The 22,853-nt window shown below is 37.7% G+C and overlaps 1 protein-coding gene across 1 annotated transcript in view; it reads left to right on the top strand.

Moving 5' to 3' along the window:
- The window catches only part of LOC114265032 (protein ACCELERATED CELL DEATH 6), a 32,259-nt gene extending 27,041 nt beyond the window's left edge, over positions 1-5,218 (top strand). The window contains exon 4 of the mRNA XM_082878973.1: positions 4,408-5,218. Coding sequence (XP_082735099.1) covers positions 4,408-5,004 — 597 coding nt within the window. The 3' untranslated portion in view covers positions 5,005-5,218. The remainder of the gene's footprint in view (positions 1-4,407) is intronic.
- The last annotated feature ends 17,635 nt before the right edge of the window (positions 5,219-22,853 follow it).

The raw sequence follows: 22,853 nt of genomic DNA, 5'->3' as shown, positions 1-22,853 counted from the left end.
AACTCGACCTGATATAATTAATAATATATATATATGTATGTATATATAATATAATTAGATATAAGAAAATAATATTAAAAGTTTTTAATTTTGTTTAAATATAAATAAATAATAATCTTAAAAATCTCATTGTTTATATATATAAAAATAAAAAAATTATTTATTAATTTTTTTGACTATTTGAAATATAGTTGGATATCTGCGAGTATCGGGTATCTGTGAGAATGGAAGTGGGTTGAAAAATTCTATCCATAGTAGGAATTAGGGGTGGGCAACGGTTTATCCGAACCGCTCAAACCGCCCAACCCGCCCAACCCGCATATAAATGGGCGGTTTCGCAAACATAATGCGGGCGGATGCGGTTTGAAATATGACAAATTTGCGGGTTGCGGGCGGGTCGCGGTTTAAACCCGCAACCCGCAAAAACCGCCCGCACTTTAATTATTATTATTATTATTATTTTTTATATACCAACTTTGTAACTTTTACAGGAGCACCATTATATTATCTATGACACTAGGATCCTTATTTCTAAGTATTTCTCAACTTTCTTAATGCCGTAGAATTATCAAATCCTAAACTTAGTTTCTTATATGATTTTCATTGGTGATTCATCCACTTTTTCCTAATAAAATTTTCCTTCTAATGGTCGATGGAACTTGTTTGATTATTGATTACTGAACTGACAATTCTAATTGAGTACAACCTTCAATGCATTGATATACATTTTTTTCATGGCAGAAATGCTAGTGTAGAGTCTCTTTGTTTTGGGTACTTTCATTTAATGCATTGATATTCAATTTTTATTTGTAAACTCATCAAAAAATTGTTATCACAAATATATAAAATGAATTTGATGCCTAAATTCGCTGGGAAAAAAAATTCGAAAATTAATTTTTAAAGAAAAAAAGTGTAAACCGCAAACCGCCCGCAACCGCCCGCACATTTGCAAACCCTATCCGCACAAACCGCAAATCGCACTGCGGGCGGTTGCGGGTTGACTTTTTCCCAAACCGCATAGATGCGGGCGGGTCAAAACCGAACCGCAAACCGCACAAAACCGATCCGCGAACACCCCTAGTAGGAATGGGACAGGAGCGGAGGTAGAATATGTCGGCAAAAGCGGAGTGGGAAATTATAAACCCGCCCCAAAACCACCCGTGGCCACCCTTAATGCTGATTGAACGCCAAGCACAAGAAAGGGGTGGACTAAGTCAAAGTTGAGCCCACAAAGTGTGGGATTGTCAGCTCTTCTAAGAAAATCTGCGGATAGGCGACGTTGATCCTGTCAAAGGCACAGCAATGTATGCAAGTGATTATGAAAAACTCTCAACTATGGGCGGTGTAATTTGGTACGATTTGAAAAAAAAATCAAAATCAAATCGTGGATAACATATTGACAAATTTAATATTCGTAATCAAATTGTCGTTTGGGAGGTTTGGTGGTTTCAACGTATTAGTTAATTGAAGAACGATTTTAAATGATTATCAAATATTTATATAATATATAATACTAATTTATATTATATTTTTCATATATATAACATTAATTGATTTTACATAATATTTTTTTATATATAAGATTAATTTGTATCAAATTTTACATCTTAGATTTTCTTACAGTAATTTTTACTTTGATATTTTACTGAAAGTAAAAAAAAAATATATGTACTAACTATGGCAGGCTTGGTTGATTTTGAAGGCGGAATATAAATTTTAAACTGTAGATCAAATTAATTTGTGGTTGGCGGGTGAATCGATGTAGATTAGGAAATTGTAACAGATTAGACGATATTTTGCATAACTCTTCTCTCAATGGATAATTCAACTAATACAAGAAGAAAATTCAGCCTAAGGGCAAAAGTACGCAATATCCTTGAGCATTCATGTTGTTATTTTAAGAGTTTGCACCAATAATCTACTAAGGCCAAGTTTGGGTAGTTTAAAAAAAGTCAAAAAGTCAAAAAGTTACTCAAAAAGTTAAAAAGTCATCACTATTCACCAAAAGTCAACAATTACGGCTGCACAATTCCCAATTCTAATTTTCTCTTACAAACTAATTTTTACAATTTTTTATTACACATTTTTCCATAAAAAGTCAAAAAGTTAACCCAAACATTCATATTTTCAACCTCAACTTTTTAGTTTAAAAAGATAAAAAATGCACTTATTTAGTCTTCCCAAACTTGACCTAAGTATCATATTTCCCCGATTGAATATCCTAGTCGGCAAGGACTCACCCGTCTTTGTCACAAGTTTAGAAAGTGAAAGAGAGTTAAAGGAGTGGCTTCCATTTATTGTCACTTCGACCAGTGCGACAGATTTTTTCCCCACACATATACCTTAAACATTTTCCTCCATATAATTTTCTTCTTCTTTTTATTTTTTGCGAACTTTTATTCAACCTGTTCATTTTGAACTCATCTAAATCTTGTCACCTATATTCCAATAGATAAAGACTAGTCTATCACCCGTGCTATGCACGGGATAATGATAGATATTTATATTTGTTTTAATTTTTTTAATATATAAATTATATTTTAAATTTTTTTTTATAAAAATAATTTAACAATTTTATCACTAACCATAGTGTACAAGAGAAATTAAAAAGGCTACTACAGTAACTATGCACGGGTTGTATCTATAATTATTTGTATGATGAAATTTTAAATGCTAATCAGATATTTTGACCAAATCAATAAATGCAGGCATATGGATTGAAAAAAGTTAATAAATACTGATCAGGGGATTTTGACCAAATCAATAAATGCTGAATTTTTTTTTAAAATAAAAAATTTAGAAAATTAAGATTGAGATATTGGAGCTCCCACAAGGCTTGGGGTTTAGAAACTCCATTTTCCTTAATATATTTACAATTATCTATACATGTAAATTACGATTTTTAAATGTCTTTTTTTTTTAAATGTTTTTTTTTTCATTTTTTATATTATATTAAAGTTTAATATTTTGATAATAATCATATGTGTTGGACTTTTCAAGGAATTAAATGTCTTTTTTTTTATTATATTATATTAAAGTTTAATATTTTGATAATAATCATATGGGTTGAATTTTTCAAGAATTTTTTTTTTTTTATGTTTGTTCTTAATGCATTAAAGTGTTATTATGAGGGATAATAATCATATGTGTTGGGACTTTTCAAGGAATTCATATGTGTTGGATTTCAAAGAATTTTTTTCATGATTGTATTTAATGCATTAAAGTATTATTATGAGGGTAAGACTTGGGAGTTGGGAGAAGTTAATAAATGCTAAGGGTTTTTTTTTTTTTTAAATAAAAAAATCAAGAAATTTAGATTGGGAGATTGGAGTTCCCACAAGGCTTGGGATTAAAAACCTCATTTTGCTTAATATATAGTATAGATTGCCTTCAATTTGAAAAAAAAATTATTTGGGATGATCTAAATAAGTACACTTTTTGTCTTTTTACGAAAAGATGTGCAGAGAAGTAGAGAGGTGATGTGATGAAAAAAAGATAAAAGATAAAAAGATGAATTATTTAGGGGATGGCAAACCACCCCTTAAGTTTTGTCCATGCCCAACCTGGAGATTTTATACCTTCCAAATGCTTCCAAAGTTTTAGATACACACACAGTGTTGTTTTGGGAATTTAGTAAAAAGCTGACTTTTTGACTTTTTTGAGGGCTTTTTTGACAAAAAAACTGAGTTGCTTTGGGTGAAAAAATTGATTTTTTTGGTTAAAAAAGTTAAAAAGTCAAAAAGTTGACTTTTTACCATTGTTCCCAAAAGATCCCTACACACACACACATATATATATATATATATATATGTATTGTCTTCTTCAATATCCTCAATGTTTTTTTAAATTAATTGTTCTCTTTTTCTTATTTATATATGCACTGAATCAATAAAAAATTATTTTTTCTTTCTCCAGTGTTGTTACACACAAAATATGGTCACTCGCCCTTTTTTTTTTTCTTTTTTCATTTTCAAATCTTGTTTTCTTTATTTATTCCATCCCAAACTTTTCTTCTCTAGGTTTTGCTGCCTTTTTATTTCACACTCAATATATGGTCAAAAACAGTCTAATACCATGTCGGCCTAATTTCCATATGTTCTCAGATTTTTATTGTTTAATTTTTGTCACAAGAATTTTGGTTAGGCTTTATACTCTTATGGGCCTTACTTTCCTCTTTGTTTCACTTGGGCTTTACATTTTCATATCCTCTTATTTAGGAGCTTTCTCTTTTACACTCACTGATGATCCACTTAACATCTCGAGGTTCTTGACTCACGTGAAATTCTATTTCCACTTTAATGACAAACTTTCCATATGATATTGAACTAAATTAGTTATTTTGAATTTTTCATGTTATCATTGTTGAGTGATCACATGAGTTGAAACTAACCCTCTCCAATGTTGCAGGGGCTAACATTGATAGCCTTGCGACATGCTAGTGCGCCACGAGGGCAGCCAAAGACCATCAAAACGAAAAAAAATTCAACTGTCGAGGCCTACAAGGATAGGATTAACACTCTCCTGTTGGTGGCAACAATTATTATCACTGTGACCTTTGCGGCTGGTATCACTGTTCCAGGTGGATATGACGACTCTGTAACTCACAAGGGCATGGCACTTATGGTAAAAAAGTCTGCATTTCAAGTATTCGTGATCGCTAATGCTGTAGCTATGTATAGTTCCATTATTGTTGCTGTTTTGCTCATATGGGCACAGTTGGGAGATCTTAATCTCATCCGTGTTTCCTTGAAATTGGCTTCGCCATTGTTCGGAGGAGCTCTTACGATGGTCGCAATCTCATTCATGACAAGTGTTTATCTAGTGGTGAGCAACCTTAATTGGCTTTCTTATGTTATTTTGATCATGGGCTTAATCTTTGTCCTTGCCCTTTCCACGCTGTTGATTCTACTCTTTCTACCAACTTCCTTGAACCATCGCATGCTACGCTACATTTTCTACTATCCATTTTCTCTTTTGCTATTAATCAGCAAAAAGTGGCGTTGATGTCTGGTCTGTTGATATTGGAAAACTCTCTTTTAATATTTTCAAACAAAAAAAGTATGTAAAATTATTGTAACAACCACATCATCATTCCTTTTGGCACTCCATTAGAGACATGTGGGTTTCGTGTTTTTTTTTTCTCTCTCTTTTTCTTCTCATTTATGAAACTGATTATGTATTTATTTCAAATATATATGCATTGAAAGTTTATTTGATATACTGTCTACATTTTGTGCTAGAACTATTTGGAGAATTGTGTTGAGTCTGATTTTGTTCAAACACTCAACATTTGGGTGAGGTGTTTTGGGCATAGAACTTGATATTTTGCACCAATCAGAATCTATATATTATTCACAATTGGTATTACAACGGAACATGAATTACCTCAAACCGTGTTTAAGAATTCAATTTTATTGATCAACACTCCCAAAATTATATGATGTATTGGGAGTAGGTTTCCTATCCCATGCTTTTAAATCCGTAATCATATAAATTCAAAATTTTATTCAAAATTATCAATTTATGTCCTAATTTTTCTTTTTCATATATGACACTACACAATATCATTTCAACCTCAACCATACAATCATCATCTGGTCTAAAATCTAATAAATTTTTCTGGATAACAGGGATTTCTGCTTTTGAATAGATAGGTAGGACCTCATCGTGCTAACTTTGATGAAATAATTACCACTAACCAAATAACTTGTAGTCAACTTTATCTAAATTACCCCAATTTTGACTGTAAATAAAAATATATAAGTAACATAATTTGGATTGCTGCTATTACCCCCATCAATAATTTTGGGCCCCTATTTTTTAGTTTTTTTTTTAAATTTTATTTTATTATTTTATTATTATTATAATAATAATCTCAAGTGAAATTATTAAAAAATACATCAATAATTTTGGGACATCTCATCTCTCAATTAAGCCCACATACCCATTAGCCCTGTTTGGTAGAGCTGTGGGAAAGTGCTTATAGCTTATGCCTAAACAGCTTATAGCTTATAACTTTCAGCTTAAGCTGATTTCCAGCTTATTCTTAAAGCATCTCCTGCCCCACTCAAAGAATAAGTTGTTTTCTGACTTCCACAAAGCTATAAGCTATAAGCTATAAGCTAAACCAAACACATCAAAATAGCTTAAATTAAGCTGAAAGCTGAAATAAGCTGTACCAAACAGGGCCATTATATCATGAGTTAGGGTTTATAAGAGCATCCACCTCTATCACCATCCATCTATCTTTCCCAAATCACACCTTCAAAACCTACCCGCCCTCAAAACTTTAAAAATCATTTGGCGGCAATATTCCGGTGGCAACAGTCACAACCATTTGATTACATACACTTCTTCAACAATGATAATGAGTGAAAGTTTTTCCGGCAACCACAACTCCATGAGACGAAATGAGTACAACAATAAAAGTTTAGAAGAGAATCATAGCTTTGATGTTGTTGTTAGCTCAGATGAGATTTGCCTTGTAAGAGTAAGTTTCTTAAAAAAAAAAAAACAAAAATAATAAAAATTATTTGTCATTTTTTCAAGCTGAACTCCCAAACGTATGACCAAAATTTCGGGAACACAGGCCCGATCATTGTTTATTTGTTTAGGAATAGGTAGCTAAACATTTCTTATTTGTTCAGAAACAAATAACTGAAGCAACAGCAGCAGTAACAACAGCAAAAGCAGGCAAACAAAGGAGGTCAAACCACCCTTGGCCGATCGACCGGAGGGTGAAATCCTACCAAATTTTGCTCACACAAATAGCATATAAGTATAGTGAAACCATGGATGAATGACAGAAACCAACTAGAGAATCATGAAAGTAGATTGTGTTGTGTGTGTAAAAAGAGGTAATAGAAAAAAAAAAAATTAAACAGATTGACAAGCCTTGTAATGAAGTAGAGATAAAACTTCTTAATCACACAAATTTTTTCTACTAATTTTGGGAGGTTTCATCGTTGTAAGTTTTGTTAGGGTTTTGAGAGAGAGGTTTTTTGGGGTGTGAGGGTGTGTATTTGAATGGATAAAATGTTTTTACAAGGATAATTTTAGTATTATTTGAGAGGAAAAAAGAAATTTTAAGGGTTTTACAATTTATAAGTGGGGATCCAAAAAAATAGGGGTTCAAAATAATTAATGGGGTGTTAATAGCAAACTCATAATTTAATACCGTTGCTTCCAAAATTTTCCCATCTTGGGGGTTGCAACTTTTCCTTTAATTGATTGCTCAATGTGGATTACATGTAATTTTGGATAAATTTTAGCCCTTTTATGTTTGGTCACTTTTTATATTTTGCCTCTTAAAGTTTGTATGTTTTTACTTTGATTCTTTATATTTCAAGTTTATCCCAATTACTCTTAAAAACTAATTTATGTTCAAAGTTAAGTAAAAAATATCATGATAACTGTCACATAATATCAAAAATGTTATTATATTAAGATTTGAATTTATGTCAAAGGTGTGAGATATATGTAATAAAATATTTTTATCATTAGGTGAACTTTGACATGGGATAAACTAAAATTAAAAAACTTATGGAACATAATGTATTTTTATTTTATCATTAATCTAATTTTTGTAATTTATTCTATGACATTTATATCTTATTAAAAACTTAGAAGATACAATTAATACCATAAATAAATTAAAATGTATTTTTGGCAATAACTCCTTCCTAGAGCTTGTTTTTCTTGAAAATGACAAACTCTAATTTTTTTGGTTTGTAAACTCCTCAAAAATAAAGAAATCTCGTAAGAAAGACAAAAATTTTCAGATTTTTATTTTGTGTGAAAAATTTACCCCCCACACACTCTCTCTCTCTCTATCTCTCTCTCTCTCCTTTTATCACCACTACCACCACCACCGTCTACACCACCACTATCTCCACTACCACCACTACCACGACCACCATCATTTCTATCACCTCCACCGTCCCCACCATCACCATCTCAACCACCAGTGTTGTTCGTCACCGCCACCACTACCACTGTTTCTACCATCACCGTCTCAACCACTGGGGCCATTCAATGCCACTGTACCACCGACAACCACTATCATCACTCTTCGCCTCGAAAACTTCAGATTTGAAATTGACGACCTCAGATTTGAGATCTATCATCTCTGATCTATACTCTCTCTCTCTCTCTTTGTCTCCTCATGATGCTCTATTTTTTAGATAGTAAAATTTTACTCTAGTTTTTAACCAGATCTGAGGTAATATATGTGATCTCTCTATCTCTTTATTTCATTATCTTTTTCTCTTTCTTTCTCTTTCTCTCTCTCTCTATATATATATATTTATTTATTTTAGTGCATTTTTTTGCCATTATCAGTTTAATTATTGATTTTGAGATTGTAAATGAAAATGTTATTTTAGTACGTTCAATAGAGAAATAGTAAAATTTTATTGTTAACGTTATTAATTCAATGTTTCAACTGATTTCTCAATTAATATCTATATGAATAATGGTAATAATTATAGTAAGGTCTCATTTGGGAACAAACTATTTTAGTAATTTTTTAACTTTTTACGAAAGATGTGCAGAAAAGTAGAGAGAGTGATGTGATGACTTATAGTAACTTTTTGACTTTATGGCTAAAATATGTAGTTGTCAAACGAGGCCTAAGTGCGGTGGTTGGTGATAATGATGGCAAAAAATATTATTTATATGTTTAAAGCAAACAATAAAATTCTACTGTCCAAATTAACATAGTAAAATTTTACTATCTAATAGAGTAAAATTTTATGTTACGAGAGAATCTTGCAAGAAGAACAAACTTTATTTCCAAAAGGACAAGCTAAAAATATTTAATTCATAAAGGACAAAGTTCAAAATATTTTAAAAAATATGACAATAATACCCTCAACTTCTATCATTTTCTTACATTACTACAACCACCACCAACCATTGTCTGCCATCACCGACCATCGCCGGCCATCATTGATTACCCTCTCTGGAGACAATTTCCTGGTAAGATTCTCAAGTGACAATAAAATTTTACTCTGTTAATTTGGACAGTAAAATTTTATGATTTACTGCGAACATATAAATAGTGATTTTTTGCGATTGTTATCACTAACCACCGCACTTACTATAATTATTACCATTATTCTCAGTCAGAATATTGAATTAATAATGTTAACAGTAAAATTTTACTCTTACACAGAGTAAAATTATACTCTAAAATTTTACTATTTCACTATTACATGTACTAATGTAACATTTTCGTTTAACATCTCAAAATCAATATTCAAACTGATAATGACAAAAAAAAAAAAATTGCACTAAAATAAAAATATATACATATAGAGAGAAAGAGAAAAAGGTAGAGAAATAGAAGGATAGAGAAAACACATATATTGCCTCAGAATTGGTTCAAATTAGAGTAAAATTTTATTGTTTGAAAAACAAAGCATCATGAGGAGACAAAGAGAGAGAGAGAGAGAGAGAGAGAGAATATAGATCCGAGATGATAGATCTCAGATCTGAGGTCTCGGAGGCGAAAGATGACGATGATGGTTGTCGATGATAGTGTCATTGAATGGCGCCGATAGTTAAGATGGTGGTGGTGGAAACGGTGGTGACGATGACGAACGACGCTAATGGTTGAGATAGTGGTGGTGGAGATGGTAGAAGAGGTGGAAACAGTGGTAGTCATGGTGGTGGTGGTATAGACAGTGGTGATGGTGGTAGAGAGTAAGAAAGAGAGAGATTTGAGACAGACTGAGTGAAAGAAAGAGGAGAGAGAGAGAGAGAGCGAGAGAGTATGTGTGTGAAGGGATAAATTTGTCACACAAAATATAAATCTGAAAATTTTTGTTCTTCTTACAAGATTTCTTTATTTTGGATGAGTTTACAAGGCAAAAACTTAGAGTTTGTCATTTTCAAGAAAAAAATGGGCACTAGGAAGGAGTTATGGCCAAAAATCTATTTTTATTTATTTATGGATTTAATTGAAGAACGCCAAGATTGAGCCTTTGTGGCTATGGCGTGATAGCAGCAGTAACTTGCTAAGTCATACAATCAACGAGTGCATTTGCGCTGGTATACTCCCGGAGAGCTGGCCCTTAAAAAAGTACTGCCCTGTTGCTAAGAATCCTGTAAACGGTGAACTCGGCCCGAATTGGGACTGCCCATACTAGATCGATTCCATTGCCGAGGCACGGGCATATTGACTCTCAAACATGAATGACAAAAAGTTACTCCGGCCCTGGAATGCTACTCCCTTCGCAAATTTTATCATTAGTATTGATGGCTATTGTAACAACCCCGATACATGATTAACGTTAAACCTTGATTAACTATGCCTAATGAGTAATTAAGATGATACCCTAAGTTAATTACGTATGCATTGCATTATTTGTGTCTATATCTGTTCTGTGTAGGAATATATCTCTGATTTTGTTCTATTTTGTAAATTAAAGGCTTTATCGGCATCCGATCATGAAATTGACTTCGTATATGTGTTATTTGAAATTTTTGGAACATTATGGTAGGTTTAATTAAAATCCGGTTCAAAACGATTAAACTAGAATGATTAATGCTTAATTAAGCCCAATTATTAAGTTTTGGATTTAAGCCTGTATAAGGCACCTTTTGTATCTCCACTTATTCCTTCTTTCATTTCTATATATCCTTGAGCTCACAAACACACACACAAAAATGTGTAGAGAGAGAGAGAGAGAGAGAGAGAGAGAGAGAGAGAGAGAAGTCTTCAACAAAGGAATTTGCTAGAGATTAGGGTGAATTGAAGAAATTGAGCAAGAATTCACTAGGAATCAAGAAATTGAGAACCTAAGGTAAGGAATCAAGCCTTTAGTTGTGTAAATAGGGTACTTGACATTTGTATTCAAAAGAATTAAGTGAGTAGAGGCAAGAATTAAGCTTAATAAGGTAGAAGAGAAGAGTATACATAAATGTATGTGCATTACATTTCATTTTGAGCATGTTGTCTACAATTTGTCCCATGCATGTTCATATTTTCGTTCTAGTCTAAGAATTCACCATGTTTTTGAGTAGAACATCTTATTTGATCATGATTTGGAGACTTGAAATCCCATTCATATGATGCATGTCATGTTCATGTCATATTTTAAGAATTCAAGTTTGGTTTTGCACAATTGGTGAGCTTTTGGGCCTTGATTTCGTGAAATGATTTAGAATTCATCAGGTTGTATCCATTTACAAGTATTTTCTCAAGTTCCCTCAACTTTTTGGCCCAAAAGGCCATGAATTTCGGCTTTGGAATTGAGTTTTGAACTTGGAAGCAAATTTGAAAATTCCAGAATTCTGTTTCCATGCTCGAGTGACAGATCCCGCGCTTGAGCGACAGATCCTGCGCTCGAGCGACTACCTTCATTTCACACTTCTGCTCGAGTGACCAAAAGTTGGCTCGAGCATAAAATGCATGCTCCCAGAAGTTTGTGTGTTTTGCAGACCGCTCGAGCGACAGAAGTTGCGCTCGAGCGAAGGTATGAGTCTTACGTTCGAGCAAGCGTTGAGCGAGAAAATCAAACAACCAGCACTTTTGCAATAGTTTACAGATCCCTCGAGCCAAGGAATATGCACTCAAGCGACCGCCCGCATTTTGCATGTCCGCTCGAGCGAAGGAAGCTGCGCTTGAGCGAGACCTCTGTTTTCAGCAATTTTTGATAAGTGTTTTCAAGTGTATTTTAGCATCCTCATTGCATCGTAGACATTCCTAGGCCAAGATTAAGACACCATAATGAGGATAAGAAGTAGAAACACACCAAGATAAGAAAAGATCTACGTTAACGTTTCTGGGTATGTAATTCAATACGTGTTCATTCTATAACTGTATAGGTCACGTGCCGCAAGACGTCTGATTTGCTTGTTCTGTCTGTTTGCCTTGGAGCCCTATGTTAATTGTGAGTAATAACTTTGTAAAGTTATGTTCAATTATAAGTATTTTCTGAATGATATAAGATAATCGGTTTCTGAAATATTATTTTCTATATGAATGATGGGTTGTCCAATGTTTCTGAAATGTATTTGTGGCATTCTTAGCTTCAGATGACATCTGTTATCTGTTCTGTAACGTCCCAATTATGGGTCAACTGTACGTCTTATGAGCCAACTATTATGGATCCTTATGTATACGTCCCATTTATGGGCTAACTGTACCTCTCATGAGCCAACTGTACCGTTTTCGTGCACGTGAGTCAATTGTATGCCTTTATGGTCGTCCATTTATGGGTCAACTGTATGCCTTCATGGTCGTCCCTTTATGGGTCAACTGTTTCTGCTAGTGCTAATGAATGTACCATGTGTGTTTAATTGCAAATTTTGATTATGAATATGACTTTGAATCTGTATCTGTTATGGCCTATGATTTCAGAGCATGATTATGAATCCATTTCTGATAACTACTGAATTCTGTTTTCTGTAACTGTTATGGACAACATTCATTAAACCCTTTACTCTGTTATTATTCATTGGGTTCCAGCTCACTATTTATATTATGTATGTAGGTAACCAGGCTCGTGACCAGGCCCAGAGTTGATGGCCTAAGATTCCATTTTATTAGTCACCCTTTGAGCTTCCCGAGGAGGTTCTAGATCAAGTCAAGCCTTGTGACCTTGCTTCACGAGCATTTAAAACTTTTTTTTCTTTTGGTTTTGATCAAGTTTTTGGTTATCTGTACATGGGGTGACGTAAAACTACTGTATCTATGTGACGTCACGTATATGTTATGAATACAAAAATTATTTTGTCCCATGTATGTCTGCACAGCTCAATCGACGTTGTACTTTGTGTATTTGCTTCTGCAGCCCCTATTTATATTTTATTCTGCTTAGAGGCCTTTGGTAATCCAAGGATTACTGGCCGGTTGCGACGCTAAACCTATGGGGGCGAGTTTGGGTCGTGACAGTTATGTTAATTTCTTCAACCTCCATAGTAATTTTTGGGTCGTGACAGTTATGTTAATTTCTTCAACCTCCATAGTAATTTTTGTCAACTTTTGTATATATTACTACCCTATATACATATAGTCAATCCATTATACAAGACGTTATTTTACTTTCTTGTTTATTTAATTATGATTGCCTTACTTTTATTCGGCTTTCAAATTCGGAGGGAGTTCTCTTCGTGCTCGGCACGAAGCTCCATCACTTAAGCCTCCGAATTCAGAGCACTCTTCGTGCTCGGAACGAAGCGCCATTATTTAAGCCTCCGAATTCGGAGCACTCTTCATGCTCAGCACGAAACACCATCACTTAAGCCTCCAAATTCGAAACGCTTTTTCATGCTTGGCATGAAGTGCCATCATTTAAGCGTCCGAATTCGGAGTGCTCTTTGTGCTCGGCACAAAGCGCCATAATCTAGGCCTCAAAATTCGGAGAATCCTATAAAGCATCATTTTTACTTATAGTATGTAATTTAGAGACATAATTGGTTTGACGAATGCAAACAAACATAATTGAAGTTTTATTAAGAAGACATCATTACATTATGAGTACATTTATCCTAAGGCCGATTGGCGTCCTAGTTACAGAAGTTGAACCCAAGAATCAAACTGGAGTTTATTACGCTGATTATCTTTTCTCAGGGTTTGCGGCGTAGGCTTCAAATAGCATTACGTAACTCTGGTATAATGGCGACAGAGAATCTACACTCGCCACTTGAAGTGCTTTGGTCCATTTGTGCTTGAAGCCACGATTTTCACATCAGCAAACGTCATCGGCCAGCTTCTCCATCGTCTTGTGAATACCAATCTTTCTTCCTTCAAAGAAGCCCCTGTTATAAGCTCAGGTCTCTATTGCAAAAATGTTGGCAGTATCACGATCGACTATCGCACGATCCATAAGGCGTTGTGTAATTATGTCTTTTGGTGTTGTCCCGCCAACTTTAACTCAGCCACTCTGGCTTTCTGAGCCTCGTTCTCTGCCCTCTCCTGGGCTTTCTTAAGTCGGCGCTCCAAGTTCTGAATCTGCCCATTTTTTTGTTCAATCTCTTTTCGAACACCACAAAGGCGTATGTTGACTTCATACGCAGTGTAGAGTCCTTTGATGGCTCTGTGGACCCATTTTCTGAAGACTTCATAATCTCCCTGATCGGTTATTGATTGGTGCACTTTAGGGGGGAAGATTTGTTGCGTGAATTCAACAACCACATCCGGATCGTGGACAATCGAATCGACTTCGGTCATGGGCTTATTCCCAATAAAAAACGAGAAGCTTAATAGACGTGGCGGCCTGCTCGGCTCATTCTGAGGTGGGGCATGACTACTGGTGGTTCTATTATTCCCTCTTTTATGGACCTCATTTCTGGGAGATCTGCTTCATCGCCAGGGCGATTGATGTCTATTTTGCTCCTCCGATCCCACGGTCCCCTTGTTAGCAAAATCATTGGGCGCTTCGTAACTCATCTCCGTGTCCAGCTCCGCCAAACTTTTCCCCTCTTCTCTGCTATTGAAAAACAGCCTTCCTGACATATACAATCCTGCGAGCTTCGAAGACGGAAAGGGTTTCTTCTACACTTGCTGTTGCTCTAGTGAACCCTTCGCGAGACCTGAACCTCTTTGTTGAATGTGATAAATCTATTTAAAGCAACCAAAGTAATTATAGGTTGGCTGAGCATACTCCTGTATATTCATTATAGAGGCACTACTTTGGATGCCACCCAAATGACTCCATGTATCCTCCATTCCTTTATTCATTAGCACACCGCGGATACGTATCATTTGTGGTCGCTCCATTTTTGGCATATCATTTTTTCATTCCCAACTAGGGTTGGGGCAGATATATGAACCTACTCGGACTCAGAGAACACGCTGCCTATAGTGTTCAATTATTCGGCTTACAATTTGCCTTTGTTCTCACCGGGGTAGAGACAGATATATGAATCTACTCGGCATACACATTGCCCTGCCTGTAACTCGGCAGGAGTCATTATGCCGATCTCAATGCATTTGTTCCCAACTGGGGAAGGGGTAGGGGCAGATATATGAATCTGTCCGGCACGTGATATACCCCGTTTGAGAGACAGAAACACAATTATTCGGCTTACAGTTTGCCTTCATTCCCACTGGGGCAGGGGCAGATATATGAATCTACTTAGCGTACACCCTAAAAAAAATACATATGAGGGACGGGAAGCCAACTATCAGAAATAATTACAGTACATAATTATGGGAATGGTAGCTACCAATTTATTGGAAAAAAAATACATATGAGGGAATGGTAGTTGCCAATTTATTGGAAAAAAACCAAAAAAAAAATAAAAAAAAAATAAAAATGAAATAGAAAGAAATGTTTAAAAAAAACAAAACAAAATCAGGTAGAAGAAGACCAAATTATGGGAATGAATGATGGAAATCTTAGTAAACAGAATTTGTGCATGTTGGCGTACATGTTTGGGCAAGATTGAGAATTGGATCCCCAAGCCCACCCATTATAGAATGTCTTTGGTAGTGGAAATGTGTCATGTCATGTGTAGAGAAGTTTTGAAGTTCATTCAAAATGGCATTTAAGGAGCTCTGATTCTGCACTTGCCAAATATGTCTCAAGCAATTCTTTTCCTATCCGGGATTAATTTGAAAATCGATAGTAGTTTTCAATTCCATTTGCATTTCTGTCTAGAATATTACTTGGGAATCGTTTGCTGAAGACTTTAAATAAATTGCAGGATTTGGTATTGTGAGAGATGTGGGAAATGGAACCGATAGGAAAGAAAGTGCAACAAGTAGGTTGAATGATCATATAAACTTCTTGTCTGGGCCTGCTTCTTGCTCAAGGTTCATGCCTCAAATCACTGAAAATGGAAACGAAAGCATAGAGGTGACTAGTCAAATGAATGGGCACTTGGGTAATAGTAATAGTGTAGACACCCCATTTTTGACCGACCTTGAGACTCAGACGTCACCGATTGAGCACTTGGTGATATTGCATAATGTGCTCGTTCAGAAGTTTCAGAGTCGCGGCTGCGAGCCCCGCCTCCGGACTTCCGGACCTTCTTCGGTGCCTTGCCTCGGTTTGCGAACCAGACTCGGTTTTCTCTGTTTCTTTTCCTAAGGGGAGGGAGAGGTCCCGTAGACCATCTCTCAATGTCCGTAGGCTACATTTGGTGGCCGTAGGCCATTTTGCCCATTTCGGAGTCCGGTTCCCGGTTTTTGGAGCCGTCAGGCCGTGTGCCTCGGTTCGGGACCGCCTAACCATCTCCGTTTGCTCTGATTTTTGGCATACATCTTATTTTCTCCCTTTTGAGGGACATTGGGGTCTGAGAAACCCACTTCGTGGTCGAACGCCACTTTCGGTGTTTAACGGGCAGTTTCCGGGGCCCCGAACTGCGTGTTTTGGCCCCCGAACATTCGTTTTGCATCGGTTTTCGTTCATTTTTGGCAGGTACCTCTGTTTTATCACCAGGAAGGTCACTGGAGGGTGGGAGGCTAGTAATTGTTGCAGCAACCAGTTATCTCTCCTCCGGAGCCTCCCGGCGCCCGTTTTTCCAACTTCCGGGCTAATGTTGAACACCCTAGGGGTAGTGTTGCCAACTTTCAACCACATAACTGTGATCTACACACCTTGGAGGACCCAAAAAAGTCATGGCCGGCCATTAATTGTTATTTCCATTTTTGCCCCTCCTCTTCCGGGCCAATGTTGAACACCTTGGGCCCACTTTCTTGAACTTTGAACCACATATCTGTGATGTACACACTTGGGAGGACCCTAAAAGTTTATGGCCGGCCATTAATTTTTCTTTCCATTTTTGCCCCTCCTCTTCAAATGCAATGTTGAACACCCTGGAGTCACTGTTGCCAACCCCAAACCACATATATGTGATCTACACACATGAGAGGACACCAAAAGTTGGTGGGAGGCTAGTAATTTTGCCAAAAAGCCAACTTCTTTTTGGTCAAAAGTGTTTCAGCATGAATCCGGGAAGGAGAAAAAGCTGCGCGGCTTCACCGAAACGGGCGTAACTCTTTGCACAAGAGGAATTAAGATATGATGCCACCACCATTGGAAAGCTTACTTCCGGGGATTCATTTTGCACTCAAGAATCTCCCAAGTCCAAGTCCGGGGGGGAGAGATGTGGTTGGTTGAAGTCCGCTTGGACTGAATCTGCGCGGCTTCACGGAAAAGGGCATAACTTTTTCTACAGGAGGAATTTTAATGCAAGGTTTGCGCCATTGGAAAGCTAACTTCTGGGGCTTCATCCTAGGGGGTGACCGGCCATTTTTTCTGGCCGGCCGGCCGTTTTTTTCTTTGACCTAGCCGGCCGGCTATGTTAAGTGGCTGGCCGGCCATCTGCAGAAAAAGTAACTGGCCGGCCTGCTTCTTCAGGTTGAGTGCATTCCAGCTGTGCCTTGGTTTTCCCCCAAAAAATATCTACATCCGGGGCCCCTTTTGAAAGAAGAAAAAGGCTCATTTTTCACTAGACTTTTGAAGAGGCTCTTCTCTCTCTCTCTTAAATTTTGTTGACCTCCCAACTCAAGAAAGGGGTTACAAGGCTTTCTTGGAGGAGATACATACATAGCACCCCATTTCCTTCAAGTTTTGGGTTCCATTTCTTCATCATCTTCAAGCTCTACCACCACCCTTCCATTCCAGCAGCAAGGGGAAGAATTCCAGCAGCTTAGAGTCACCAAATCTGGTCCAAGAAGCAACAAAAGTGTTGGTCTTCAAAGGTAAGTCCAATTTCCCTCTTTTCTAGCTCATTCTTGCACCATCTCTAAGCCATCCATGCTTTTTGTTTCAAGCTCCGGCCCTAACTGAAAAGGGCCCTCTTTTGAGCTCATTGTCACTTTTCATTAAGGGCTCAACCCTGTTTGAGCCCTCCATATGCTACTTGCTTCAATACCCTTTGTAAATACCGTTTTCTTGCATGTTTAGTTAGCCTACCATGCTTTTGTTTTAGGCCATTTTACAGGCCTAGAGATAGTCTTATTTTGACCTATAATTCATATTTTATTAAGGGTCTTTGGCTATTTGGTGATTATTTTGCATACCTCATGTTATAGCCACTTTTGAGCCTAATTTTGCATTGCATTTCTAGCATGTTTGTATTCTGTTTTGGCTGTTTTACAGTTCTGGAAATATGCTTATTTTTGGTCCCTCTTCAATGTTGTAGAAGGGAATTTTTCAGTTTGAGCATTGCATATACCACTTGCCTCTTTGGCTACCTTTTGGTTCGTTTTCTTGCATGTTTAGTTAGCCTACCATGCTTTTGTTTTCGGCCATTTTACAGGCCTAGAGATAGTCTTATTTTGATCTATACTTCATGTTTCATTAACACTTTTTTTCTGTTTGGTGATTATTTTGTATACTTCATGTTATAGCACCTTTTGAGCTTTGTTTTGCATCACATTTTTAGCATATTTGTATACTGATTTTGAGGCTTCCTTATACTGTAAATGTTCATATTTTTGGTCCATCTTCAGTGTTGTAGAAGGAAATTTTTCAGTTTGGGTTTTGTTTATATCACTTGCTTCATTACCCCTTGAAAATACCGTATTCTTGCATGCCATTTTTGCCATATCTATACTTACTGTTTGGCCATGTTATAAACTGTAAAAGTGTTTATTTTGGGACTGTCTAGCTTCTGTATTTACATTCCATGTGCCAATTATGCACGTTTGGCATAGCTGTAGGCCATTTCGGGTGCCATAATCGCATTTCGGGACAATTCCATGCATTTCATGTCATTTCGCCTCATTTCGGGGCTGTTTTCCCCCATATTTTACTACTGAAATTCCATTAGAATGATTGCTATCATTTCCATATCATTTGCATTGCGTATTCACCGCCTCGATTTGCGTGCCCGTGTGCACGCATTTCGAGGCACTTCATTTTCTGCCACCGGCATCCGATGTGAGTGTGGCTGAGGCTCTCTCATGTTGGTATGAGCCCATTTGTCATTTTCATGTCATTTTCATATCATTCTATCATCGCCTCGGTTTGCGTGCCCGCGTGCACGTACTTCGAGACACATATCATCGCCTCGGTTTGCGTGCCCGCGTGCACGCACTTCGAGACACATATCATCGCCTCGGTTTGCGTGCCCGCGTGCACGTACTTCGAGACACATATCATCGCCTCAGTTTGCGTGCCCGCGTGCACGTACTTCGAGACACATATCATCGCCTTGGTTTGCGTGCCCGTGTGCACGCATTTCGAGGCACCGCATTTTCATAGCATTTTGTATTTTCTCGGTTTGCGTGCTTGCGTGCACGCATTTCAAGGCATCTCATTTTCATAGCATTGAGTATGTTAGGATTGTATCTTAGTTGCATTTCATGCATATCATGCATATTGCATCGTGTCCGGAATAGGAGTTAACCCGGGCACGGGAAACGAGGTACATTTCGTACTCCGAGTGACGGAATGTGTCTCAATTCCCCAGTCACCGACACTCCGGATTATCCATGATGGAGTTAGGTTTTAGCTGTAGTTTCATGTGCATTCATCCTATATTGAGTTGTGCATTTCGACTCCTCGGCCATTATGCCTCGGTATGCGTGATTGGTGGCACGAGGATCGAGACATGCATATATTTGTGCAAATACATTGCTATGCCCCTTTCCTGCTCTCTGTTGCAGCAAAACCAGGAATCAGCAACTTTCCGGGACTTGGCACGCTTTTCAAGAATGACAAGTGTAAACAGAGGCTAATTGGGGCATTCCGGTGGATTTCCGCGCGAGACAGTCCGGACATGCATCATCCACCATAAACAAGGCAGTCCCTGGCTTGCACGCCAGTTTATTTGCTTTCTAGTTAATTCATCAATTAATTAGAATTCTGTAATATTTTGGACTGTAATATTCTTTTATTTTGGGGATTGTAATATTTGGACTGTATTACTTATTCGGACCCTCCGAGTGAGGGCACAACTGTAATAAGTGTGGGTGAGTGTGATGTATGTCTTCCAACCCCACGTCTTTCTCCCTTTTATTTATCCGCTTATGATGGTTAGATTAGGGCATATTTAAATTAGCATACAGTATGACAGCATGTTTGCATCATTCATCTGTATTGCATGCACCGGGCTCGACGCATCATACTAACTGCATTGTACTTTCAATCCTAAATTGAATACATGATAGTTGTAGCATTTCATATACCATCTTAGAATAGCCGAGCCTGCTATAGTTTCATTTTGTATGTGTTGCATTAGGCAATTTTGTATACTTAGGATCATGCATGATTTCTAATACAGCTTTTGTTTTGGCTTGGAGTACCCGGTAAGTCTTATGCTTTAGCACCCTTGCATGCGTGTGAGTGTTGCCATGAATAGCATGCTTACCATGAGGCTATGTGCTTATATGATATAACTGCCTGAATGCCTGTGGGTGAAGGTCGGGTTATCTGAATTGGAGTAAATCATCAAACGTTTCAAGCCTACCTGCGGGTAGCAAAACCTCTTTCAAAAAAGGCAAACATGAAATGTTTTGTTCCAATTCGGGCGACCCGGTCTATACTTATATGCTGTGCGCATCACATAGTAACCTAGGCTAAATAACCGGTATAAGAACTCACAATGTTTTCGAAAATTGATATCATGGTTAGTAGAGGCCGGTCTATGACCGGGCGAGCGGGGGTGCTCACGAAGTGACCTTCCCCAATCGTACCCAAGTTCCCGAGCCGAGGCAACTTTGGTGATGACGGACACGTGGCCTTTTGGCACCGAGTCAGGGTTTCCTAAATTTCCCAAAATAAAATATTTAGGTGGCGACTCTGTATCTGGCAAAGCAGTCCATGTTTGGCACCTCTTTCAAAAATCAGTTTTCCTAAAACGATTTGCCGGATTTGGACTCTTTGGTTCAGATTTAGAACCGTGACTGCGAAAGTCGAGTCCGAGCTGTAGCGAGGTCCCCCGCGGGCTTGTTACAAATAGTAGCAATAGATTTTTCGTACCTAGCTTTGAAAATGAGTCTTGGAATGATTCTGGGTTTACTGGCCTAAAAAGAAGCAGAGATGGTGATGAGGTGAAGTTTTCTAGTTTCAATGCATTGGAAAGTCAAATGAATGGAGAACATAGACATTACACCACGTGAGCTTACCAAAAACTTCTGCTGAGACGGCTGCCATAGACAAGTTTTTGTAATTTCAACAAGACTCTGTCCCCTGTAAGATCCGGGCCAAAAGAGGCTGTGCGATACACCCACGAAGCATTGCAGAGAGGGTAAAATTCTTCTGCTGTTGTTTTTTTAAAAAGGGATTAATTTCTCAAGATGTTCTTGTTGTGGATCTAGGGCACACCAGGAAACACACACAAGCAATAACACAAGAGATTTAATGTGGTTCGGCAAGTCGCCTACGTCCACGGGTAGCGGATTTCACTATATGGAGAAAAGTATTACACACTCTGATAATTCTCTCTCTCTGTAATCTCTCTTCAACTCACCACTCACCACTCACCACATTTCTCTTTGCTCTCTCTACCTCTATTTATACACTGAGAAGGGAGAGAGCTGGCTGGCCTTACACATGGCCAGTTAGTCATTCAACAAAGGTCGTCTACCTTTGCGGCTTGTCGGTTGGCAGCCGCAATTGAGGACATTGTTAGAGCTGACTTCACATTGGAAGGAAATCACCCCTCACATGGGGTGATATCAACAAATCACCCCCTCAACCCATGTGAGGTGATCCAATGCACACACTGCTGCTAATCTTGTCACGCCCAAATTTAACATAGTCTACATTTCCTCACTGAGACACTGCATCCCCTGAAGCTAGAGATAATACACCAGAGATACAAAAGGAGGAGAGAATCCTACATCCTTAACTCAACTCACACCACTCTCTGATTTGGAGAGAGCCTCTGCTCCTATCTCCCACAGATCTCTTCCACACTTCCTGTCTTAGATGTCTTCACCTGCTATGCTTGAACTTGTGTAACCAAGATATCATACACCCCCTAATTGGATGTCGTGCACCCCTTGCTGGGATGCCCTTGACTATCATGCCTTTGCCCTCTGTCCATAGTGATCGATCAACACTGCCTTGCACCCGAAGGTGCTTAGTTTCGAGAGATGTTGACCAAGTCCAAACAATGTTGGAACTTGATCCCAAAAACCACTTTTGTGAGCATATCGGCCGGATTATCTGCAGTACTAATCTTTTGAAGCAGAATATCCCCTTCATTTACAATTTCTCGGATGAAATGGAAACGGACATCAATGTGCTTGGTGCGGGAATGATGAACCTGGTTCTTTGCCAAACAAATGGCACTCTAACTGTCACAGAACACCTCAACATGTTTCTGAACAATACCCAAGTCCTCAATTAACCCATGTAGCCAAATAGCTTCCTTAAAGGCTTCTGTCACTGCCATGTACTCTGCCTCTGTAGCAGACAAAGCCACCGTTGACTACAGCGTTGACCTCCAACTAACCGACCTTTTAGCAAGCGTAAATAAATACCCTGTTGTTGATCGGTGTTTGTCCAACTCACCAGCATAATCTGAGTCCACATATCCAACCAAATTTTATCCGAGTCGATTATCTCTCTCAAACTTCAATCCCAGATTAACTGTGCCATGTATGTACCTTATGATCCATTTCACTGCCTGCCAGTGATCTTTTCCTGGATCATGCATATACCTTCTTACCATACTCACAGCATGTGAGATGTCAGGCCTTGCACAAACCATAGCATACATTAATGCACCAACTGCATTTGTATATGGAACTTGTGCCATATGTTTCCGTTCTTCTTCTGTGCGTGGAGACATCGAAGCACTGAGCTTGAAATGAGGGGCCAATGGTGTACTCACAGCTTTTGTTTTCCCATTTATGCCAAATCTGTCTAACACCTTTTTTAGATATTGGGTTTGTGTCAGACAAACCATGCCCTTCTTCCTGTCTCTCTTGATCTCCATGC

The sequence above is a fragment of the Camellia sinensis genome, chromosome 7, assembly GCF_055761805.1.
Source record: "Camellia sinensis isolate YWXY chromosome 7, ASM5576180v1, whole genome shotgun sequence".
Lineage (NCBI taxonomy): Eukaryota > Viridiplantae > Streptophyta > Magnoliopsida > Ericales > Theaceae > Camellia > Camellia sinensis.
This window is presented reverse-complemented; position numbering and strand designations above follow the sequence as displayed.